At 47.6% G+C, this 26,085-nt stretch overlaps 1 protein-coding gene across 1 annotated transcript; it reads right to left on the bottom strand.

Moving 5' to 3' along the window:
* Positions 1 to 7,262: 7,262 nt before the first annotated feature.
* Positions 7,263 to 25,860, bottom strand: CUNH6orf118 (chromosome unknown C6orf118 homolog). The gene is made up of 9 exons (XM_040965560.1): positions 25,836 to 25,860; positions 20,090 to 20,781; positions 19,496 to 19,618; positions 18,875 to 18,934; positions 17,166 to 17,290; positions 13,981 to 14,039; positions 10,062 to 10,243; positions 7,867 to 7,920; positions 7,263 to 7,328 (listed from the first exon to the last, which is right to left on the bottom strand). Exons 1-9 carry the CDS (start codon positions 25,858 to 25,860, stop codon positions 7,263 to 7,265), a joined length of 1,386 nt encoding a protein of 461 aa, XP_040821494.1.
* Positions 25,861 to 26,085: the final 225 nt, after the last annotated feature.

A 26,085-nucleotide genomic window follows, 5' to 3' on the forward strand; every position in this document is an offset into this window, starting at 1 on the left:
GGCTGACCAAACCTGACCAATCGGAAGCCAGGAGCTTCTACTGGGTCTCCCATCATCCACTGACTTCCCAGGTTTTAAACAGGGAGCTGGGTCGGAGGTGGAGCAGCCAGGACATAAACTGTCTCCTGAATGCAGTGCTGACCCTACACAGAGAGGATTAACCCAGAAGTGCTACCATCACAAACACAGTTCTTACATTTGGTTCCATCTTTTGTGAATCTCTTTTAAGTATCTCTTTAAGTATCACTTGTAGGGAGTCTGGAAGAGGTGTATTCTTTGAGCTTTTCTTTACTGTGGAAGAATTTTATTTCATTTTCAAAGACAAAGGAAAGCTTTGCTGGGTACGTTACTCTGAGCTGACAATTTTTCCCCTTTACAATCTGGAATATGTCACGCCATTCTTTTCTGGCCTGTAGAGTTTCCAGCGAGAGGTCAGCTGTGAGTCTGATTGTCATTCCTCGACAGGTCAACCGATGTGTTTCACGTGAACATCTAAGGGTCCTTTCTTTAGGTTCAACTGAAGAGAGCTTGATGATCACGTGTCGTGTGGTGGTGAAGATCGCTTTTGGTCAACCCTGTTTGGAGTTCTGTGCCCCTCTTGTATTCTGTTTCCCAATTACTTCTCCAGATTAGGGAAATTTTCCTTTGTTATTTCACTGAAAACATTTTTAAGCCCAGCTTCTCCTTCTGTACCATCTGGGAATCCCATAACTCTTTTTTTTTGCCCATTTCATGTTTATTTGGTTTCATTTTTTTTTACAGAGGAGTAATTATCTTAATTTATTTCTGTTACATAGTAATTATTTCCCCCAAAATCAAAGGTGACAAAATAGTCACTTCCTAACTCCCCATTCCCCTGTAAGAATCCCACCCTATTACAATAGTTAAAACAGTAATATTAGATTAAATGGAAATTTTCTAAAGGTTTTTTCTTTTAACTTAGTAGTTTGTAATAGTCAAGCAAGATTTTACAGAATCAAAACAGTCTTGCAACTCCAACAAGTCATATATGAACAACTGAAGAGTAGAACAGTTAAGGGGCTGAGCAGAGAAATCCCCAATGCCTGAACAAGTGAAGAACTGAACTCTAATCCTACCTGCTCCTGCATCCTGACCAGCAAGGAACAGGCTGAGCAACTATAGGCCAGCTGACTCCGTGTCTGTTCAAAACCTTCAATACCAGTCTTTCTAGCTGAGCTAGTTTTGGGGCTCCTGAGCAACCCTGATGGTCAGTGCAAGAGAGGATGGGGAGCCAGAGCTGGAACTAAGTAAGGACCAGAGAAAACTCCTCTCCTGAGTCCAGAAGGAAATTTACAGTTCTTTTATCTATGAGGACCACCCAGGGCTCCTGGTTATTGTTCTGATGTCACCAGACCCTATGTGGAGGGTTCTGGGCTGCTTCAATCCCCTGTGGGGGATCCGATAGGAAATGGCTGACCTCAGAGTTCTCAGCCTACAAGGGCACTCGAATTGCCTGCGATCTCCTCGGCGGTCGGGATAAGGTCCTTGGTGCCCATACTGACAATCCTTGATGAAATATCCACTGCTTCTGCTGCAAAAGCACCTGGGTTATGTTCATGTCTCTAGAATTTCCTGATGGATCCTTTGAAAAACTGTGGGTTCCCCTAGGGCTCCTCTGACCTCAGAGGGGCAACAACCTCCTCGAATACAATACTGTCCCTGGAGAAGATGGAATCGCCAGAGGAACTGCATCAAAGAACTGAAAAACCTGACATGCTTTTAATATTCTTTTTGTCCCACAACAGGTTGGGAGGATAGAGAAATCTTTCACCTTCTTAGAATGTGTGAGGAAGATTTTAAGTATAATCTCTTAAGATTGTAACAGGTGGCTTACAGATAGCAGATTCTAAACCGCATTAGACATTAGCAGAAATTATAGAGACATACAGTGGGATCCAAGAGTGATCCTGACAGCCTCATGAAAGGAGGTCATATGCACAGAGCAGGAGGGGACCCCAGGGCAGAGCGAGAGAACAAGAGGAGGTCTGTATCCCAGTCCCATAACTCTTATATTTGGCCTTTGGTAGTGTCCCTTAATTTTTGAATGATTTTCTTAGTTTGACTCAGTTCTTCTTCCAGCTTTTTCATTGTTTCCCCATTATGACAAGAAATTTCTTCCAATTCTGAGATTCTTTCTTCTGCCTCCTTCATTCTACAATGGAGACTTTACGCTGAATTTCTAGTTTGCTCCATTGTGTCCTTCATTTCTAATAATTCTGTTTGATTTTGTTCCCATGTTGCTATTTCCTGTGTGATATAGTCCTTAAATTCCTTGTACTTCTCATTGTTGATAAGGAGTTTTATAATCAAATTTTATTTTGGAAAAACTGAAGTACTGCTACCATATAATCATCCAGCAATCACCTCTGTATCCAGCTCTTGCTTTCAAATGGGAGATCCCAAGGGGGCCATGCTGTGGCATAAATCTCACCACTTAGGATACCGGCGTCCCGTATGAGTTCAGGGCGGAGACTCCCCATCCAGCTGCCTGCTGATGCACCTGACACGGTATCACAGGATGGCTCAAGTGCTTGGACACCTTCACTCATTTGCATTTACTCTTGCATTTACACAAGATTCTTGGACATGCCAAGTAGAGACATAACAAGCTCAAGTGAAGGCAGACAGTGACAGGGGCTTGCATTGTGCCTTCATGATGGTTGACCAGTTCTCGTTTCACCAAGGGGATATTTACTACATCATTCCTAAACTGTGTTAAGAGTATATGTAAAATGTGCTGCCACATACACAGGTCTGTGGGACCAGGGTATGGAATTATTACCTCCTATCAATCACAAATATTTTCTCCATTGGAAAGTTATTAATTCAGAGAATATTCTTTTTAAAAATATTTATTCTTGGAGAATCAAGATGGCAGAATAGGGTAAGGACACATTTAATCAGACGGAGAAACATTTAATCAGGATGAAGCAGAGAGGACATATTTCAGGAAATACGAAAGGACAGAACAACAGCAGAGGGGTACCTGGAGACTGACAGATACAGGAAAGCAGTGGGCACAGCAGTGTGGTGTTGCAGTGAACAATACTCCAGCATGGCGATCTGAACTCCACCAGCAGCCGGAACTCCACCAGCAATCAGGTGGGAAGGGACTTTCACTGGGAGCTTGGGAGGTGAACCCAGACAAAGTACTGTCCAGGAGCAGAGACAGAGCAGCAGATCCCAGGCGGGTAGTGCGAGAACAGCGAGGATTTCATAGCCCAGTCAGGCCCCTAGAGCTGAATTGGGCGCCATTTTGCGTAAGGAGAAAAGGGCAAGGGAAAGGACTGAGCATGCTCTGAGCAGGGAGTGTGCTCATTTCTGACTCGGCAAACTGCAATGACGTGGCATTCTACGGGTTCCATCTGGGGCATGTCTGGGTAGCCCTTGGATCTGATGGCCAGCAGATCAAGAACTGTTGTGGTAGCACGTCGGGTGCCATTTTGTGCACCATGGCAATAGCTTTGGGACTGCAGGGGACAACAGAGAACTGCACATGTGCTGAGCTGGCGAGAGCTTGCTGAGGTCCCGCAGGAAAATAATACTGACTGTGACATTGTACCGGTCAAAATAGGTCCGTGTGGCACGCAGACCTAACGTCCAATAGGTTCCGACAAGATCAGCGCCACCAACAACCTAACTAGATAGGACAATTGGTGTCTCTCTAATCCTGGAACCCACTCCAACCAGAAATGGGAGAAAGGTTGCAGAGACAATGGTGCAGCCTCAGCACGGTATCACAGGAGGTGGAGAGTGGTGAGCCAAGAGCTGGGGCTGTGGAGACCACGGTGGATATCTGACATAAGAACCCAGATCTGGAACTTACACAAGTGGCTGCAAGCAAAAAGTTGTGTGCCAACTGCAATAAGTAAAATCGAATTGTAGACCGGTGGGTGACACAGCTTAGAAACCTGCAACAAGAAGAAGACTCTGCTAACCAGAAGTACAATGACCAAGAGCAAAAGAAGAGACAAAGGCACAATGAATATTACTGAAAAATAACTCCCCTGCAAAGGAGCAAAACCCTATGCCAACCTCAGAGTTAACAGAGGAAGACATCGAGAAAATGGGGGACACAGAATCCATAAGACTCATTTTGAAGATTCTGGTCAAAAATGAGAAGCTCATGCAAGAGTTCAAAGAATTTAACGAAGCAGTAAAGCAAATCAAGGCTGGTATATCAGAAATTAAGAACACAGTAGAGCAAATTACAAGTACAGTGGAGAGTCTCAATAATAGAATGAAGCAAGCAGAAGAAAAAAAATCTCAGAATTGGCAGATATCTCCTGTCACCAGGAGGAAGCAAACAAAAAGCTAGAAGCAGAGCTGGATCAGGCCAAAAAAAGTATTCAAGAATTGAAAGACACTATTAAGAGGCCAAATATAAGAGTTATGGGAGTCCCGGAAGGTGCAGAAAGAGAAGCTGAGTTTGCAAGTGTATTTAATGAAATAATCAAGGAAAATTTCCCTAATCTGGAGAAAGAATTGGGAAACAAGATCCAGGAGGGACACAGAACTCCTAACAGGCTTGATCAAAAGCGATCTTCACCAAGACACATGAGCATCAAGCTCTCTTCAATTGAACATAAGGAAAAAAATCCTTACATGCACATGTGAAAAAAATCAATTGACATATAAAGGAAGGCCAATTAAGCTCACAGGAGATCTCTCACAGGAAACTCTACAGGCAAGAAGAGAATGGAGCGACATATTCCAGATTCTAAAAGAAAAAAATTGTCGGCCTAGGATAACATACCTAGCAAAGCTTTCTTTCATCTTTGAAAATGAAATAAAATTCTTCCAGAGTAAAGAAAAGCTAAAAGAATTTGCCTCTTCCAAACCCGCCCTACAAATGATACTTCAAGATGTTCTCTTGACAGAGAAGAGGAATAGCACCTACCAAAACCAAAGGCAAATGGGAAGAACATCCCAGTAGAATGACAACAGAAAACTAAACCAATGAACAATCCATTGCTAAAATGACAGGACCAAAGTACCACCTATGTATATTTGACTCTAAATGTAAATGGCTTAAGCTCAATCAAACATCATAGATTAGTAGACTGGATTAAAAAACAAAACCCATTCGTTTATTGTCTGGAGGAGATACACTTCAACAAAGATCAGCGGAAACTCTATCACATGGGATTTGATGTTTTCTGTTGGTTTCATCTCTTCAGGACACTTTCTTCTGATTGGATCATTCAATGACTCGTAGATCATACAATGGCATCATTTTCTTCAAGAAGGTTCTTGATTTTCACTTCTTCAGCTACACGTTGGACATTTAATAGCATGTTGTTTAACTTCTTGGTGTTGTTAATTTCTTTTTTCTTCCGGAAGTTGATTTTGTTTTGTGGCTTTTCATTTAAGGGGATGGATAGTAGCTGTGTAATGGAGACTGTCATATCTAGTAACATGTCATTTAACTTCATGGCATTGTAAATTTCTATTTTTCTTTCTATTGTTGATTTTGTATCATGACTTTTCATTTAAGGGAATGTACAGTAGTTATGTAATGGAGACTAACAACCAGATGTGAGGATGCAGTGTGGTATGCATCTCTGTTTCCAGACAAAGATGGACTTACAGTGAAACTGTGTATATTATATTTTGACAATAGGATTCTGGACTCTCTGCCATTGTCCATGCCCACAATGATGAACATATGACTGAGTATGAAGAACTATATGTTAATAATGATATAAAGGAACTGGGGGGGGGTTGGGGAGGGGATAAGGGAATGTGGAATTGTATCGTAAAATGATAGCAATAATAATAAAATGTGAAAAAATGAAAAAAAATATTTATTCTTATTGGAAAGTCAGACACACAGAGAGGAGGAGAGAAAGAGAGAAAGATCGTCCATCTGCTGATTCACTCCCCAAGTAGCCGCAACAGCCACAGTTGCGCTGATCTGGAGCCAGGAGCCTGGAGCATTTTCCCGGTCTCCCACAAGGGTGCAGTATCCCAAAGCTTTGGGCCGTCCTCGACTGCTTCCCCAGGCCACAAGTAGGAAGCTGGATGGGAAGCGGGGCCTCCAGGACATGAACCAGTGCCCATATAGGATCCAAGATCGTGCAAAGCTGGGACCTTAGCCACTAGGCTACCAGGCCGGGCCCAAAAGCAGATATAACTGGAAGAGCTGTGTTTTCATGACCATGTTTACAAAAGTGGCACAAACTATGTGAACACATATTTATTTTCATGTCTGCATAACATGACAAACATACCATGTTAATTTCATCAATAGGCTGAGTCTGACAACGTAAAATGTGCCAACACCTCAGTAGGCACCCATTAAGGTTGCAACCAACGTATGTTTTCATCACTCGTATTTCTGGTCACCTGGGAGACAATCTTGTTTTTCTTCTAATTTTGTAAATCCCCTGATAAATTCCCAGAGATTCCTTCAAATACATAACAATAGATTAGAAAAATGCACTAAGCAAAAATGCACTAAGCAAATGCAACACAGCTTCTCTTAGTACGTACATGCATTTCCATGTGCCATTTCCCACGCCAATGACAAGGATCCCACTGAAAGGATTCCACAAAAGGACTTCCCTTCCTAAATTAAACACAAGCAGCTCTCCACCAACCTCTGCCCCGCCCCTTTCCCATGTCTGCCTCCATGGCATGGTGGCAGCCATACTGAACTCAAAAGGTGCCAGGAAAGGAAAGTAAAAGAAGCTAGTTCCTGAATGAAACCACTGAACGCAAGACATTCAGACCCATTCTCACCCTTGACACACAGACCCCTTCACTATCTAAACCATCTTTGCTTTTGTGTCCCTCCCAATCATTTAAGTCCTGAGATTTGAAGTGCAGTAACAACTTTAGGAAAATTATTTGTTCAAAGCAGAAAGTAATTGTTAACACAAGTCAACTGCTTGCTTCCTAAATGAAAATATTCATAATAATATACATGGCATTTCTTCAAAGGTCTATCATGATCAAAGTCATAAAACTGAAGAAGAGAAAGTTATCTAAAGCCACATGATATCCCATTTTCTTGATTTCTGCCCAAGAGAATTCACCTTTTTCTAAAAAATACCACTAACTGGTACTCAATGCTAAATCTTGGAATCAACTTTCCTGAGCACAATAAAAGATTATAAGAGACATAAAGATTCTTGAGTGTCAAAAAGTCAAAGTTCATCTGGGCTACTTCTGTTCTGAAGCAATGGGCTCCAAGAGAGCCTGGAATTGCCCGAAGTCTTTGATCGGGACATTGATACTTACTGCTGATCCTCCTCACTCAACTTATACCTTCTCATGTTATGCTTCAGATGGTTTTCAATAATCTACCAGGAATTAAAAGTCAGTTACTCAGGTATAATCCAATGCAGTACAGTATCAGTAATATTGAACATGAATGTAGTAGCATTTCTAGTATCAAATAGAACATACTAACTTATAGCCAACATAATAGCGAGGTTATTAGTATCAGCAACTGATTCAACATGCAATAGAAGCAGAACCATAATGTGTTAAGCTACAATTTTCTGACTTGTAGTTTGGAAACTGCCGGAGAAATCTGCTCCTTGGATTCCGCGTCACCAAGTAAGCTCATCGCTGAAAGCCAACACGTGGAAGAGCTAGAGGAATGGCCAACAATGGTGAACACACACAACAGTAAAAACGGAGCTCACCATTTCTTCACAAACACGTTAGCCTTTTCCTCTAGGAAGTAATGTCTGCCTAGCCAGACACACCTGATACTCAAGAAAATCATCATTTAAAAAAAGAACACATCTTTTTCTGCTTGGTTAATGATACAGGCAAGCAGATACCAGAGAGACATTCAGGTTGATTAAACATTGATTCCACAAAAATACTTACTTTTATTTTCTTCTCTAAAATTTTATTTGATGTTTCTAATTTTAAAGCTTCATTCTAAAGGGAAAAATGGTTTTAAAACAAGAAATTAGATTCAGAATATTTCCTAACCATGCATCTCTGTGGAGAAAAAAAAATGCTACATGAAAGCTAGAATAATGTCAAGAACATTCCATTTAAGAGCATATCATTTGAGAATAGATATAAAAATAAAGAATTAAATGAAGGAGTCATGATAAAGAGCAAACCTGAACCTGGGTCAGAAAATGGAAGAAGTAGATTCTGATGGTTCAAAACAGCAGACATTTTAGGGAAGTTCCAAAGTGGAAGGCCTCGTCACTTTCCAAGACTAACAACAAGTGTGCTAAGAAGGCTGACATAATGTAAAAATGCAAACACAGGCACGCCTTCCGATTCACTGCAAACACGTTGGATTTTTTATTAACTGAATCAACTTTACATTGGATAAGCCTGATGGCATAATTTTTCTAGCTCAATGTCTATTAGTATTTTCTAACAGTGAAAATATTTTAAGCATACACACACACACAGCACATATAGTTTTAAACATAAAACATTTTCAATATATTAGACAAATATCACATTTATATGCACTGCGAAACCAAAACCTTCATGTTAAAAAGAAAAAAAAAAAAACCTCACTTTATTGTATTATTGTCTTTATTGTGGAATCCAGGACCTGAATCCACAATATCTTTGACATTCACCTATATGTCGCTAAATACACCAGTAATGAATGACTGTCAACTACAAAGTTGAAAAATGCTTTGAATTTCCATTTATAACAGCAACAGCTCCATAATGTCATAACAATAAATTCATAACAATGATTTATTTAGGGCACAACAGTGAGCTAGATGAGTGTAAAACTATCCTAGACAGAAGTATTAACATTTGTTTTAAAAAAAAAAAGATTGATTTACTTATGTGAAAGACAGAGTCACAGAGAGAGAAATGTCTTCCATCTGCTAGTTCACTCTGCAAAAGGATACAATAACCAGAGCTGGGCCAGTCCAAAGCCAAAAGTCAGAAACTTCCTCTGGATTCCCCACATTGGAACTTGGGCCATCCCCTGTTTTCCCAGGCACGTCATCAGGGAGTTAGATGGAAGCAGAGCAGCTGAGAACTAAACTGGAGCCCATGTGAAATGTTGGAACTGCAAGCAGTGGCTTAATTCACCATGCAACAGTGCCAGCCCCCTTCCCGAATGAAGTTACACAAACACAAGTTCAATGTGAAAAAAAAAATAATGTTGGTCTAGGGGTATAAAGACTTGGTCTTCTAGATGCACAACATACTGAAAGAAATTAGCAATCTTTACAGTGAGGCAATACAGCGTACAACCAAAAGCCAGAGAGAGTTGGAAGACTAATTGTTCCACTTGCTGTTATCTCAGTGAAATGAGTTAGCATCTTTGTGCCTTGTTTCTTTAACTGAAAGAGAATTAATAAGGGAAGCTATCTCTTAGTGTTATTGAGACTTAAACAGTCATTAAAACCCAGTTGCTCTATTTCTGAGCAACTTCCGCTAATTTGATGGGAAAGAGGTAGAAGATTGCCCAAGCACTTGGACCTCTGCCACTCACATGGGAGGATCAGATGAACTTCTAGGCATCAATCTATGAAAAGTCACCCTCCCTCTGTCTGCCCCCCTTTCTGTAACTGTGTCTTTCAAAGAAATAAGTAAATTTTGAACAATATATATTCATAATGGTGTCTATATAAATTCTTAATAGAATTTATTATGTTTTATTTTATGTTTCCTGGTGAGAAACAACCTATTTCAAATCCCAAACCAGAAAGTGATTACATGGTAATATCACTTTTATTGCTCCATGTGGTATTTGAATTCAAGGACCAAATATAAATTGTAGCCAAAGTGACAGACGTTAGCAATAGAGAATATTTTGTCTCCTAGGCACAGACTGTCCAAACAGGCTTTGCTTATGAAGGAGAGTTCACGCTATTTTAGCATTGCGCCATGCCATCAACATACGGAACTGTGAACTCATAATTACACTGCTTAAAAAAACAATTGTAGCATTTGCTTATGAGACAGCAGAAGGGAGGGCGGGAAGAAAGGGAGGAAAGAAGAGAAGAAGGAAGGGAGGCAATAGGGAAGGGAGGGGGGGAAGAGCAGGAAGGGAGAGGAGGAAGGGAGGGCAGGGCAGGGCATACCTCTATGCTCTTAATCCCATTTTCAGTGATATCTGAAATTCTAGTATGAACCAAAGTTGCTTTAATTTGTTTTCTAAGAGTTTGAATTTCATCCAACTTATTAAGAATTTCACATCGTTTCTTTTCCACCTTCTGAGTGAGAGTAAGGTTCTCTTCGTCAATTACGTTTGCCTCAGATGCTCCTGGAAATGGTTTCAAAAGCAAAGTATTTCTGTGCTTAGTGTCTCTACTTTTATTATTCATAGCATCATGCATCATTACCAGTATTATGAAATGTTATGAGTGTTAAAACACAATGTGAGTTGAACTGTGAGAGTAAAAACAACCTGATATGAGAGTGAAGATTTCCTCTTTTCAGTCACTCAGAAGTTAGTAGGCACTGGGCAAGGTGGAAGAGTTTAACGGTAAATTAGCACCCATGGCCATGATCAGAATCTGCACTTGGGGAAGCAGAAAGCCCTGGCAGAGACACTGCAAGTTAAGCGACACTGAGGTTGCTGGTGGAAAGGAGAGAAAAGGTTCCCAAGTGTGTTGGAGGCTAAGTTCCATGGAGAACATAGAATAAGCTAGACCTAGGACTGCACTACAATCTCAGTACTAGTTAGTGTTTGACAAAATTCCTGGGAAAGTGGGCTTTGGATTGCGTAGTTAGCAGCCATCAGGAGTAAAGGGTAAGATACAGTTCACTCTGTTATAGACTGTTTACTTTGGAAACAATGCTACTTTCCATTTCAAGCATAGATGCTGATAAGATGCAATCAATTTCCCTACAAAGAGTGCTTCTGTCCTCACTGGCATGAAGAGGAAGGAGGATCAGGCAACCTATGTGAGAAATGACCATGGTGTATTTTTCATAAAAGACTCAGCTTAACCTTAGTGCAGCCATGATTCTAGGGCTCAGTAGCAAAAAGAACAAAATAGTCTCAAACTAGGCCAACCGCCAGGCTTGCTTTGCCACTTTCAGACCCCTCGCTATCTTTGTAAGCTTTGTCAACTCTGTGATCTATGTCCTAGCTCTGCCCAGCAGCAGCTGCTTCTGCCACTCCTCCCTCACCCTGCTTTAGTGGCCCTGATGCATTTAGGTTGTACCTCCCAAGTTTCTTAGCCAACAAGGAAGTGGCGGGAGCAGCTTCTGCATGGTAATGATCAGACCGCAGTGCCCCAGGGAGAAGCCAGCTCCCACCTGCTGGCCACAGCTCTGTAGACTGGGTACCAATAATCACCTCGTTTCTGTTTCCTTCATGCCGGAGCCCATCCCTGGGTGGGTAGGTGGTCCCAGGTGGGTTTCTTTCCCATGATCTGTACTTTTTTATGCAAGAACCATGCACAACCCTTACAACACACTTCAAAGAAGAGCCACCCTCAGCTGGTTAACAGCTGGATGGTATGTCTACAGCTGCTGATATAAGAAGCTCAGAGTTCCCCGGGAGAGTTGGCCATGAGTGTGGCAGCCACTCCCACCCCAAACCCAGCCCCGACAGCTCTGCCTGTTGCTTGCCCTGGGAAGGGGAGTGCTGAGAAGGCAGAGGCGGGGTATGGATGCCAAGGTAGATGGCATACAAGATTCAGACACTCCCAACATTCACCTGCTTGCTCAAGCCAGGGATAGAAACACAAAGTTCTGAAGGCCAGAAAAAAACTCTATAACCCCCAAAACTACAAGAGATTTCCCATCCCCAGCCCCATGGGGGTATGCCAGACCAGGACCCACAAGTGCCTCTGAAGTCTGTCACACCTGTTAGACACTTTGTTTAAGATAAATAACTTCCAAAACCTAACATACTTCTAAGACCCTATGCTACTCAGAAATGGGGAAGGAGAGCAGAGAAATCCTCCATCTCCCTAGAATGTGTAAGGAAGACGTGAAGTACAACCTATCAAGAACATAGCAGACATAATCCACAACAGATTCAAATCAGCATTAGACAATAGTAAAACTACAATGACATACAGGGGGAATCAAGAGCTATCCTAATAACCTCTTAACAGGAGGTCATATGCACAGAGCAAGGGGGGACCCCAGAGTGGAGCAGGGGGACTTCTAGAAGGAGGTTTGTATCCCAACCTTGGAGACTCCTGGATCCCCACCAAGGACTATCAGTACAGGCACCAAGGACTACATCCCAACCGCCAAGGAGAACACGGGGAACTGGAGTGCCTTTGGAGGCCGAGAACTCCGAGGTCATCTACCCCTGTTTGGATCGACCACATGGGATGGAAGAAGCCCAAATACTTCCTTGCAGGACCCAGGGTCATCGGAACAACAGCCAGGAACCCTGAGCGGTCCTCAGAAACAGAAGAGCAGTAAACTTCTTTCGGGACTCAGGAGAGGAGCTTTCTCTGGTCTACTTAGTTCCAACTTTGGATCCCCACCCTCTCTTGCAATGACCATCAGGGTAGCTCTGGAGCACCCCCCTCACCCCACCTCAAAAAAATAGAATAGATAGAGAACAACAAGGAAAGCTTAGAACCAGACAGGAAACGGTCAGCGTGGACTCACACATACCTTACTAAGTAGGACACAAAGATTAGTTACTCCTCACTAAAGTACTGAAGATTTCTCTGCACACCCCTCCTAAAACTGTTCTGCACCTCAACTTTTGACATATGCCTTGTTAGAGTTACAAGCCACTTTAGACTATCCTAAAATCGGCCAAGTTCAATAAAATTATGCTTCAACACAATAAACTGCTAAATACTAAAACGAAAATAGATACGAGACAGCTGAATAGTACTCTGTAGCCATTTTAAGGTGTATAGAAGCCAGCAGTATATAAACTAAAATTGAAATATCAATGAAGTAGTCACAGGATGTAGTTAAGAACTTGAATTGTTTTAACGTATTGATTACTCAATACCATGTCAATTAATTCCATAATGTTGTAAATTGTTGTTGATGTTATGTTGTGGCTTTTAATTGATCGGGATGATATTCTGCCAGCTCTGCCTTCAGACCAGAGATGGTCCCCCCAAGACACTGTTGAATTTATCTGGATAATAAGATGCTGGACTCTAAGCTTGGTATATGCTTGCAATGAAAGAATCTTAACTAAATTTGAAATGTAATTCAGCAACAAGGTGGAGGAATCCACGATGGGGGAAGAGCAGGTGGAGGGGTTGGGGGAATCCCAGAGACTGTGAAACTGTGTCACATAATGCAATGTAATTAATTTAAAAAAAGATAAATAACTTCCTTGTTGGATCTAACTCATTCAATTCTCTTGTTGATGTTATTCCATTTCTGCAGGCTCCACTCCTCATGACAAAAAGTATCCTGCTTGAAAAGCTTGAAGCAGCGAGGCAGAGAACATGGTGTATTTGGATGCAAGGGCATTGAGTACCCAGGTATGCCCTGTGCAACAGGATCACAACTTTGGCCCCAACAGAACCTCTAAGCAAACGAATTCACTTCCTCTCTCTAAGTGCAGACTGAGGATCACTTGCCTGAAATATCTGGGACCAGAATTGTTCTGGATGATTGATTGATTGATTGATTGATTGATTTTAAAGACAGAAGAATGATTGAGAATATATGACGGGACACATGGGAGGCAGAATAAATCTAGATATGAATTCACTTGTGCTGGAGGGCGCTTTATACAGTGTTTGAGGAGTGCCTCTGCTGTGACTACAGTCCCTCGCATGAGGTCAGGTGCGCCAACTCCCTCTTGCAGCATCACAGTCAAGCAGAGAAGGTGTTGCCTTTGGAACCTCCCAAAGTGCTTGACTGTGGTCAGTGGGGTGGGAGTGAATGAGCAAACTGGAATAGCCACTCTGGGAAAGTGCCACAGGGAGCACACGCAAGACCTCCCACGCGCACGGCCTCCCACGTGCACACCCTCTGAGGTGCACACCCTGCCACACGCACAACCTCCCGTGCACACAGCCTCCCACGCGCACGACTTCCACATGCACTTGCCTGATTCTTTCCTAGCCGACTGCAGCAGCTCCTGCTCTGTGGCTAGCTCTGCTCTGAGCCTAGAACCCAATGAGAAAGAAGGGTGAGATATCGCAGCCCCATCTGTACCCCTTCATCTTAAAGTTTAAACCCATTTTTCAGACAAAACTGATCTTCTTGTATTCTAAGAGCAACAACAAAAACAAAATAACCTTGAAAAAAATTTTTTTCTTTTAAAATGACAGCCAGATTCAGTCAGCTAAGCCAGCAAGGTCTTCTCATCGGGACTAGAAAACCCATTACCTAAAGACGCAGCTGATCTAACACACATTATTTCCAACACGTGCTTGTTGGTATTGCTTCCTGTGATTTGAATTGCTGATCACGGTAAACTGAGAATGGAAAGACAGCTTCGGGCAACAGGCAGATCTTACTGATGCTGGGATAAACAGTGCATTTTTCTTCTGTGCTGTAATTCCTCCCGTCGGTAAAATTTACAACCACACAAAGTCTGAACCCAAAAAATCAAATGCAAGAGATATTAAAAGGAATAGTGAGGGGGAGGAAAACTTCCTAATCTCTTTGTATCCTCTTTTCTTTCAGACGAAATGGAATCAGCTACCTATGTCCAGCAGAATTAAAGAGGAAAAAAGATAATCTAGTAGCTTTTCAAAAGTCTATGGAAATGGAATCAGAAGACAAATTTGTCTTGAGACAAACATTTTTGAAATGCATGCACAACACTTTCTTCATAACACAAACTACCTTGAACTTTCATGTGCATGGGTTTCAGCAAGTTTGCACCAAACATCTTGGAAAAATTCCATTTTCCACGATTATGTTGAAATAGTTTCCTATATGGAGGCAATTACGGCAAGTAGGTTAAATCTGCCAACCTCTCCTACAACTTCAAGCCACATGTCTATAGGGCCTAAGGGTTGATCATTTTCATGTATTTCTGTTTATTCCATCACACACTGAATGAGCCACTTTGCAGGATCATGCTTTAAGGAACCGGGAATTCTGGAGAAGCAGGCGGCCTAAGCAGCTCAGACACATCCCACATTGGAGTCCTGGGGTTTGAGTCCTGGCTTCGAGCCAGATTCCAGCTTTCTGCAGTTCGCAGGTGGCAGCACAAACACTTGGGTTCTTTCCATTCATGTGACAAACCTGACTTGAGCTCTGGCTCCTGGCTCCTGGCTCCTGGTTCCTGGCTCCTGGCTCCTGGTTCCTGGTTCCTGGTTCCTGGTTCCTGGCTCCTGGTTCCTGGCTCCAGCTCACAAGAGTAATGCACTCATGTCCAGGTGGGGTGCAGACATTGGGGCAAAAATAGCAAATTGGAGCACTCCTGGTCTCACTCCCCCTGACTCTCAAATATATATAAAGAAACAATTACAGTAAGTCAGTACGATATATCTGTTAAATAATAAACCAAGAAATGAAAGATTAGGAGCAGCCTCCTCAATCTGTGACTTGGAGTTCGCTTCCAGAGGTGCTGCACTTGACTGCAACATTACAGATTGCATATTCTATCGCTCTGCTTCTCTTCTGCAGACTTTGACGACGTGAGAGTTAGATCTTCTTTGCCTGCCGTCTGTTAAAGCCCGTGTCCGTGCTCTCCTGTTCCTTATCTCGTGTCCACTCTCTCAGCAGTGTCCTCACCCCTTCCGTGTCCAGCTGCTCTTCCTAGTGTGTGTCACCACTTACTCCTGACCAATGACACGCCTTCAACACTTTCTGCCACTTCTTTGCTCCGTTGTCAAGTCTGGTTCCACTTCTCCCTTGGCTCCGGCTGCTCTTTTCTGGGCTGAGCGTTTGCACGGATGGCCCCAGACTCACATCCCGAGAGCCTCTAGTTCTACCTGAGCCCTGTGCTGTAGTTCCCTTAATCTCCAAATTCTACCATTACTGGTATCATTATTATGAAGATTAATATTGTCTGGATGGCGTAGCAGGAATATTCTCCAGCCAAGGTGGTTGGACTCATCATAGTCATCTACCCTGCTCGGACAAGGCCGGCGATTTGGGGTGGCGGTCGAGAATCTTGGTCCAAGTGCACAAGTTCCCAGCAGTGTAGCATGTGACGCTTTGTGTTGTTAATTTGAGTTCTTCCTGGGGCTTTGGTTACTGTAAAGCTCATTTGTGTGGAGGGCAAAAAAATGACAGAGTATATGAATTTGCAGTACCTTCCTCAAAATTCTAAATGTCCCTTTCTTTGCCTTGTTTTCCCTTCACTGACCAGTTCCAAAGATGCTGTGCTCCGCTCTGAGCCCTCTCTTTATCCGTCGCACCACCACTTCCTGTTGCTTCCATGCAGCCCCGTGGGGACACTCCACACACTCGGTGCTCACACCCATCCATCAGTCCCATGGAGTGGGTCCCATAGTGGCCTTCACACTCTCTGGCCGTGGTTGCAGAACAATCTCATGAGATGCTGCGAGCTCCTTCCTCCTCTCCCACACATTTCCCCAAAATGGTCATGGAAAAATGGTTGTTTGACCTTGATGTCTGCTGTTCATCTTGCTTTTCTTTATTTTTTCCTTTTAAAAAGTGGAGCTTATTAACTTATTTGAAAGGTCGAGTTGGAGAGAAAGGGAGAAGGAGAGAGAAAAATTGGTCTTCCATTGCTGGCTCACTGCACAAATGGCCTAAATTGACAAACGTAAGCCAAGGCAAAACCAGGAGCCTGAAACAGCAGCTGGGTCAATCCCTGGCTCTCTTGCACTGCTTTCCCAGGAGTGTACATAGAAAGTTGAATTGAAATGGACCAACGAGGTCCTGAGGCAGCACTCAAATGGGGTGCTGGCATCACTGGCTGTGATTTAACCCACTGTACCACACTGTTAGTCCTTTTACTAAGGAAAGATTTACACAGAGATACCGAGAACTCCCAGATCTTCCATCTGCTTGTTTACTCTCCAAATGTCCATAACAGCTAAGTCCAGGCTATGCCAAAATGAGCAAGTAGGAACTCAGTCTAGACTTCCTGCGGGTGACTGAGATCCAAATTACCTGGATGCCATTAACAGGCAGCTGGAATCAGACGTGACGCCAGGACTGCAACCCAAACCCTGCCATGTAGGATGTGAGCTCCCCAGGCAGTGTCTTTGTCACCAGGCCAGCACTGGCCCCAGTCACAGCTTCAGCAACGTTTCCCAGCAAGAATAATACACGCATGTCCAGGTGTGGTCGTCAGCACTCCTCACCTGTCATTCTGCTCCAGGGCGGCTCTGACGGCCTTCACTTGCAGCCTCAGCTCCTCCCTGGCTCGGTCCACATCGGCTGTCTGCACACGACTCCTCTCCAGGTCTCTAATTTCAGCCAGGAAAGTCTGGGTGGGGCCAGGCACACAATGAAGGCAGCCATCAGGAAGGGTGGGAAACGCCCCGTTCTGGTGACTTCTGTGTGTCCCAGTGCCCCAGAGTAAAAAGTTAAGTTTGAGTTAATGTAGGTAAATCATAGGACTCAACAGAGGGAGGGACATCGGGAGGGGGTGGCAACTCAAGTGACACTCTGGATAAAACATCTCTTTTCATATTTCTAGAAAGCAAGTTCCGCACTGGCTTGTGTGAGGAATTGGACTTGGAGGCTGCAGGGCTCAGGTGCACTGCAATCGTTTCCTTTAAGTGAGAAAGGATCGTCATTCCCACACGACACAGGAATAGAAAGCAACAGTGTTCTCAGACACGGAGCACCAAAGACCCCTGCGTCCTTAGGTGTTCATCGCCAGCTGTTCAGACTTAGAAGGGTCCCTGGATGGGGTCAGGAGGTTCAGTTGCTGTGAGATGGAGCTGTGGAGCAGTCAGCCGTCCATCACCCCAAGATCCATTGCTCAAGCAAGTACAGCTCAAAAAAACAAAAGCAGCTTGCATCTACTTTGAACTCGTGCGGGCATGTTTTTGTTATTATTCCCTACACAGTGAAATCCTAAATTGAGTTACGCATCATGTACACCGTGTCAGTACTGTAAGTAACTTAGGGATGATCAGTGATGGTTTAAAATGTTGAAGAGGATGGATACAATAGGTTCTATGGAAACAGAACCAAAATCTACACTGGGGACTTTTTGCAGATCTGGGGACCCACTGAGCCTCCCAGCACTGTCAAAGAAGTTCATGGAAACATGCATTTTGTAAAACTAAGGGGAAAAAACTAGTTATGGATTCTAAATTGTTTTGCACAAAAAATAAGTGTCTTTAATTCAGGTTCTCCACAAACTTGCGAAGAACCCACATATAGTCTTTTTGATTCAACCTCAACATGAATAACAGGGTAGAGCCCAACTTCAGCCTTTAGCTACATCTATAAAAACCAACACTGAAACACTTGCGCTGCTTAAGGCTCCAAACCAAGAAAAGTGCCCGCAGACAAAGCCGGAAGTGGAGCAGTTAGCACCAGCCTCAGAGCAGTGCTGCTCATCTTTTCACAAAGTCACTGTGTGTGCTGACTCACAAAACCGAACTTTTTAAACTTTACTGAATTCAAAATGGTGAGGTCATCTTAGCAGCAGTGTTAGAGTCTGTGGGTGTCTGCCAGGTGACAGAGTCGTACCTGTGGCATCTTTTCCTGCTAGAACAATCACCGCCCTGGCCTTGGAAGGAATACCTGGATGGGCTGCACAGTTCAACTCCAGACCCTGGCTTACCCACACTGGGTGCCAGCATGCACACTCGATGACGCTAATGGAGCAGTGCTTGCATCCCATACTGTTCACGTACATGGAGTTCCTCGGCTGGTCTGGAAATATGAACAATGCTAAGGCCTTTACCACCAATGTGACCTGACACCAACACACAGACATTCTTCCAGAGAAAGTAGCAGCCGCCCAGGTTGTAGAGACATGAATGGGACTTCCAGGTTTCACCATGTTGCCCATGGTTTATGGGCTACGACGCCAAGCCTACCTAGTCGTTACCTTATGCTGTGATGTGGCCTGGGAGTCCAACAGGATCGTCATGTACAGCTCGTACTCGTCCTAGACACAAGCAGAGTCTGATGGAGTCATGGGGGGATTGAGGACAGGAGAGAAGTGCTGCTACAAGAAATCAAGTGTTGTATGTGCTAGAATGCATAGAGTCTCACTGCCGTGGGAGGACAGCAGGGAGACGCTCACTGCCCATGTCAGCCCAGATAGTGGGTGCTTCCCGTCACGCAGCGTGGAGGGTGCCAATCAGGTGTCCCAGTGATGAGATCGTGTCCAGAGAACAGGCCGCTCCGGGTCATCACAGCAGGTCATTAGGGAAGCTAAGAGTCTCATCTGTAAGCAGCCCAACCCCAACTGGGATCCCCTCTGAAGGGCCCTTGCCGTGTGATCATAAACCCATCAAGAACGAGGCGGGTGCAATGATAGGAGTGGATATTTTTCATTTGTATAATATGGAGATGCTTATATAGACCCAGCAAGCTTCAGTGGAAAGCTGCGGGCTTCCAGAGGGAGCCAGCTGGCCCTGTGGTGACCGGGGTGTGCTGTGGGCTGACTGGTAGGGAGCCTCTGTGAGTGGCAGCAGGCAGGCCAGCCCTGGCTGACGCCCGTTACCTTCACTTCCTTCAGGAGGCCACCAAAAATCAGAGAGCTGTTGCAGATGTCTTCAAAGATTTCCCCGAACACCTGCAGCCGGTTCAGCTGCAGAGGGTTACAGGTGCATACGTTCTGGAGCTCCTGGCGGCGGGGAACAGAAGCGCCCGTTGCAGAGGTCTGGTCCACATGGGGCAGTGGAGGAGCCCTGGGAGACACAGCCCTCCTCCACTGCCCAGGTTCCTCCATTGCCTGGTCACCTGAGTCAAGTCTTCCAAGCCAGTTCCCTGTATCTGCACCCAGGACGCCTTCACAGCAACACACGCCCCCCTCCCCACCGCCCCCAACACCCCCCCATGCTTGGCCTTACACACACACTTTGACTTTTTCATCAGTTTCCGCACACAAACGGGAAAGCCATGCGACGCGCATCCTGGGGCAGAGGCTGCTGTCTGCTCTTTCTAAACTGGCACTACCCTCCCCTCTCTGCCAGGGAGGAGTGACACCCGGGGTCAGCACCCCCGCGGGTGATGAAGCTCCCGGGAATACACATGGTGCTCAGGCAGACCCCACCAGACGCTCTCGCTCTGCCCACTGCGCCGCAGGGACCCTGACCTCTGCCAGCTTCTTCTCATGGCACAGGGCTGCCGCGCTGCCGCTGAAGTCCTTCTCCAAGAGATCGCGTGTCACCAGCACTTCTCTTTGGAAGCGCAGGAACTTCCTGTACTGCTCGGCTTTGGTGATTCCGGCCAGGTAGGAGCTGATATACTGGTACTGGTCCTTGGCCGGAGGCCCCAGCGCGCACGCGCGGCTGGACCGGGCTGCGTGGTACCGCAGCACCTTCAGGTCAGGTAGCTGAAGCTCCTCTCGGAGGCGCTCTGCTGCGGTGCCATGGGCCGAGGCGCCCTGCGGTCCCCCTGGAGCCTTCTCCGTGAGAAGGCTTTCTTCTGAGGGGTAGAAGGCTTGTGGCTTAGGGTTTAGATACCTGAACAGCGGCGAGTCCCTGGCGTCATCCGGAAGTACAGCTGTGTTAACGGTGAAATAGGCCCAGGCGTCCTTCATCTCCTGGGTCTGCCCGGCCGGCAGCCGCCGCGCACTGGCCACCTTGTCCTCCCTGGGTCTGTTGGCATTGGCCCAGTGCTGCAGGATGGTCTCGGGAGGCCGGTAGAGCTTGTTGGGATTCAGGTGGCCGGAGGTGTACCTGCAGATGTCCTCTTTGTGCGCCCTCTGGAGGCCATTCAGGAGCTTGGACAGGTTGCACAGGGTCTGAAGCCCTGGCGTTTCACAGTGCCTCCACCTGAGGTAAACTGTTCAGAGAAGAGGACGGGACTCAGACACGGCCTGGCTGGCTCTGTGTGCGTCCACACGGCGGGCCTGGGTAGGTCCTCCCCTGGGAAGGACACCTGGACCACTGCAGGATATGGCTAAAGATGAGAGGAAAGAGCGATACATGCGTGCGATGGAGGAGCCCGGCCAGAGTCAAGGAGCTCAACATCCAGGTGGAAGGAGGTTTGGTCTCATTTACAACATGTCTCTTTAACTGTTAGCAAGGGTTTGAGAAGAAAGGCCTAAAAATGCAGTTGTAATACCTTTCTAAAATAACGTTTATATATCTCTTATTCATTTGAAATGTAGAGAGGCAGAGGAAAAGCAGGGCACAGTAAAACATGCAAATCTTGCATCCCCTCATTTGCTCCTCAAATGTTTAGAACAGCCAGGAGCCAGGGCTGGGCCACAGCACAGCCAGGAGCCAGGGCTGAGCCAGAGCACAGCCAGGGCTGAGCCAGGGCTGAGCCAGAGCACAGCCAGGGCTGAGCCAGGGCTGGGCCAGAGCACAGCCAGGGCTGAGCCAGGGCTGGGCCAGAGCCCAGCCAGGAGCCAGGGCTGAGCCAGGGCTGGGGCTGAGCCAGAGCACAGCCAGGGCTGAGCCAGGGCTGGGCCAGAGCCCAGCCAGGAGCCAGGGCTGGGCCAGAGCACAGCCAGGGCTGAGCCAGGGCTGGGGCTGAGCCAGAGCACAGCCAGGAGCCAGGGCTGAGCCAGAGCACAGCCAGGAGCCAGGACTGGGCCACAGCACAGCCAGGGCTGAGCCAGGGCTGGGCCACAGCACAGCCAGGAGCCAGGGCTGGGCCAGAGCACAGCAGGAGCCAGGACTGGGCCAGAGCACAGCCAGAGCTGAGCCAGGGCTGGGCCAGAGCCCAGCCAGGAGCCAGGGCTGGGCCAGAGCACAGCCAGGGCTGAGCCAGGGCTGGGGCTGAGCCAGAGCATAGCCAGGGCTGAGCCAGGGCTGGGGCTGAGCCAGAGCACAGCCAGGAGCCAGGGCTGAGCCAGAGCACAGCCAGGAGCCAGGACTGGGCCACAGCCAGGAGCCAGGGCTGAGCCAGAGCACAGCCAGGAGCCAGGACTGGGCCACAGCCAGGAGCCAGGGCTGAGCCAGGGCTGGGCCAGAGCACAGCCAGGAGCCAGGGCTGAGCCACAGCACAGCCAGGAGCCAGGGCTGGGCCACAGCCAGGAGCCAGGACTGGGCCACAGCACAGCCAGGAGCCAGGGCTGAGCCAGAGCACAGCCAGGAGCCAGGGCTGGGCCACAGCACATCCAGGGCTGAGCCAGGGCTGAGCCAGAGCACAGCCAGGAGCCAGGACTCATCCAGGTCTCCCGCCTGGGTACCCAGGATGCCATGAACTAACTGCTACCTCCCCGCCTGCACCTTAGCAGGAAAGGGGAACCAGCGGTGGAGGAGGCCCCCACGGAGCCCAGGCACTCCAATACAGGGTCCAGCACCCCACTGCACCCACCCCCAGCACTCCCCGGCCCATCCCACAGTTGTCATTCCTACTAGTGAGATGTTGGGATGCATTCCTACAGATCTGACCCATGGCCCTTAATTCTCAACTGTCTCAGTAGTCTGTGGGTGACTAACGGTCACGACCCTTCCTCATTCTGTCTCCACAGTGCAAATCCCTGTGGGGTCTGACTCCCCCTGCCCCATTCAGCTGCCCTGGGAGAGGCCTAGGACATAAACTGGGGGACCCTGGCCTTCTGCATATGCCCCTCACTGTGGGAGCCACTCATCACCTCTCTGATTCCGTCCACCACAAAGGCAAGACAAACATCTCACACAAAATGGTACATAGACAACCAACATCACCACTGTTGGCAAAGCAGCCCATAGCACAGAGCAAGACTCCATCAAATAAGCCAGTCTGTCCCAGGGGTCACCAGCCAAGCACATGCTGAGATCCCACATGGGCGCCGGTTCTAATCCCAGCAGTCCTGATTCTCGTCCAGCTCCCTGCTTGTGGTCTAGGAAAGCAGTCGAGGACAGTCCAAAGCCTTGGGACCCTGCACCCGCGTGAGAGACCCAGAAGAGGCTCCAGGCTCCTGGCTTTGGATCGGCGCAATTCTGGCCAGTGGACCGCTTGGGAAGTGAATCAATGGACGAAGATCTTCCTCTCTGTCTCCCCTCCTCTCTGTATATCTGCCTTTCCAATAGAGACCTTCTGTTGGGAACACCGGGTGTGTTATACTGTGGTGTCCTTCGAGCTGCTGGCCAACAGGCTGGGCTCCCCAGAGAAGGAGGAGGCAAGCAAGCAGACATCCACCTGCTTGGCAAAGGCTGAGTCCCCACCCCCCAGGGCAGCAGAGCCATGAGAAACCTGGGTCTCCAGGGGCTGGTTCCGCCTACACGGTCCAGGCACACACCGAGGTCCACCGGCTGTGAGTCCCCACTGGGGCCCCTCTGTTCCCCGTCTCTCCCTGAGATCTGACAAGGAGATCTGCGTGCCGGGCTCAGGGTCCCCCAGTGGCCAAGCACAGTGGCTTTGCCTGAACATGGCCCATTCACCCTGACAGCTGTGTCTGCCCCAGACCTGCTGGGCCCCAAGCCTCCCCCACACTCATTGGTGACTGGGTTTGGTCTCTGTCCACACCAGCTACAATCTAGTCTATTTCCACCAGAAGCGGTCCCCAGAGAGTGAAGGAATGTGACCGCTGCCAGTGTGAAAGAAGCCAGGTCCATCCCAGCAGCTTCAGCCCCACCTTGTACCAGCTCCCATGGGCAGGTGGGAACAGCCCTGAGGGGCGCTCTGCCCAGGGCTGGTGTCCCTGGGGCTCTTGGGATGCTGGGGGGAGCCACTCCAGGCTGGTTCTGGAGGCCAGCACTGTGAGGAGTGACTCGAACATGGGCCCTGAAGGCTTTAGCCATTTTGACTCTTACATTGGCACTACTCTGGTTATCCAGCAATGAGATGTAACGTGGTGTCTCACCTGAGAGCCCCACACCCAATCTCCCGCAGCCCTCCCCTTGATCCCCACCCACTTACCAATCCCCTGGGACAAGCTCAGTCACCAATCCCTTGGGGCCTGCCCATAGCCCCTCCCAACCAATTCCCAACACTCCCCACACCTTCCAGGGTCACCTGGGTTGTATCAAATGAGCCTCCATATGTACCTCTTCCCCTTGCACCTGCTCTCCTCATCCCCCACCAGGCCGCCTTCCCTGCCCTGGCAGTCCCTCTCCTGCATCCGTGGCAGAAGATGGCTTACCTTCCTGTTCCCTCCTGCCTCCACCCACGTTCCAGTTCCTACCCTGCTGGAATGAAGGAGCTTGTAAGCACTTCGCTGCCTCTGAGATTTTGGCTTGTGGTAAACTTACCATGAAAAGAGGACTTGGCTGCGGGAATCAGCTGCGCGTAAGAACTTAAGTGCATCTAAACCTGTTTTGCTCTAGGCACTGCCTGCCTTCCTGGACACATGCCCACCCATCTCTGAGCCCACAGTCTTGCCTCTTCCAGGGTGCCTCTGGCTTCCCTCTGAGCCACCACACACGGATGTCCTCCCCATGATGAGGCCAGCTGTGTCCTCCACCCACTCTCCCACTTTGACTGGCAGAAACAGCACACACCTGGACTCCAGCATAAAGGAACTTGGGCCATCTCTGCATTCTCCCCGCCCCTCCGCCCAGGGAGACAGGGAATGGGGTGGAAAGGGGCTGCCCGGCCGCCTGTGTCCACTGCTACAGCTGACACTTGTGCAAATCCCTCAGCGGGAGGACTCGTGAGCCCTCCCTGTCACCGAACCCAGTACTTCAGAGAAAGCCCTTGTGGGACGATCAAATGTTAGCAGAGCTGCCCCTGGAGACAGACAACCCTGTAATGCACTAGCGACACATCCAGCACAGAGAGGCGTGCTGCACCCACTGTATGTGCAAATAGGCACTGAGGGAAGAGCGATGGTTGTTGATTAAAATTAAAGGACTTGCAGCCACTATCAAATGCAGCCATGCAATCATTTTCCTTTCTTTCTTTCTTTTCTCTTTCTTTTTTTTTTTTTTTTCAGTTCTGGGGCTGCAGACACCCAGGACCTAGATTCTTTCTCGTCTGCCAGGTTCTTACCCTGTGAACTGCAGAACCCATCAGAGAGCAAGCGTGATCAACATTTTCCTACGAGCAGACACTTGGCAGACCCTGCCACCTGTACCTGACAGTCACGACAGGAAAGTTTCAAACATTTGTTAGAAAGTGCGGGTCTTCTACAAATCATCTGAAAGCGAACTTGCTTTAACAAACAGCGCATCTAATTTTCAGGGTGGCAGGAGTTTAACCTCAGGATTAAAATGCCACCTGAGATGCCACAAACCAAAAATGGGTGTGTGGAGTCCCAGTCTTACTCCTGCGGCCTCATGCTGAGCCACAGCCCAGTGAGGGCCCAGGTGGGGGGCCCCTAGCAGTCCTGGGGAGCCCTGGGTGGAGCTCCCACACACCCTGGGAGGCAGCAGCCCAGTGAGGGCCCAGGTGGGGGGCCCCTGGCAGTCCTGGGGAGCCCTGGGTGGAGCTCCCGGCTCCCGGCTTGCTCGGCTCTTGTGGACTAGGGGATGGAAGCGCTCGTGTTCACACGCGTGCTCAGGCACTCTCACACCACACATACACACGAGTACTGTGAACACGGTAAACACGCACACACAGCGTTACCTGTGAACTCTGTAAACACACATTCACATACACTGCATGTACACGCACCACACGGTACGCGTGCGCACACACTTGCACACTCAGTCCCACATGTCCACATGCTCACATTCACACATGCTCATACATGCACTGTTCATACACTTTAATTCTCACAGTCTCACACACTGACGCTCCCACACACGTAGACACACACACACACTCTCACATTCACACATCCATGTTTTGTCACACTCACTCACACTCACTGAGTTTCTCACACACGCACACTCCTCATTTGCCCTGCTGTCACTGGCTCCAGGTGGCTCCCAGAGCCTAGGACTCAGGCCAGCTCCAGGAAGGGGCTTCCCAGCTGCTGCCGCTGGGAAACTGGGCTGAGTCCCGCAGCGTGCACTCACAGTCGGGCTCCAAGTCCTCCGCCATGACCGACTACCGCCTGCGCGCTGCCGCGTTGCCGTGGAAACGTCAACAGCTCCGCACTGCCCACGCGCTCTGCTGCAGGGCGGCCACAGAGTTGATGGCGCCTCCTCCTCCTCTGGGTGTCTGAACGCTGGCTTTCCTTGGCAAAAAGAAACAGTCTGTGACTTGGTGGCACGTCCAGGTCCCTAGATGCGCCCTAATCCCTTCCCAAAGCCCAGAGGTTTTCTG

This window comes from Ochotona curzoniae, unplaced genomic scaffold (assembly GCF_017591425.1).
Source record: "Ochotona curzoniae isolate NIBS_2020 unplaced genomic scaffold, NIBS_Ocur_1.0 scaffold_3890, whole genome shotgun sequence".
NCBI classification, from domain to species: Eukaryota; Metazoa; Chordata; class Mammalia; order Lagomorpha; family Ochotonidae; genus Ochotona; species Ochotona curzoniae.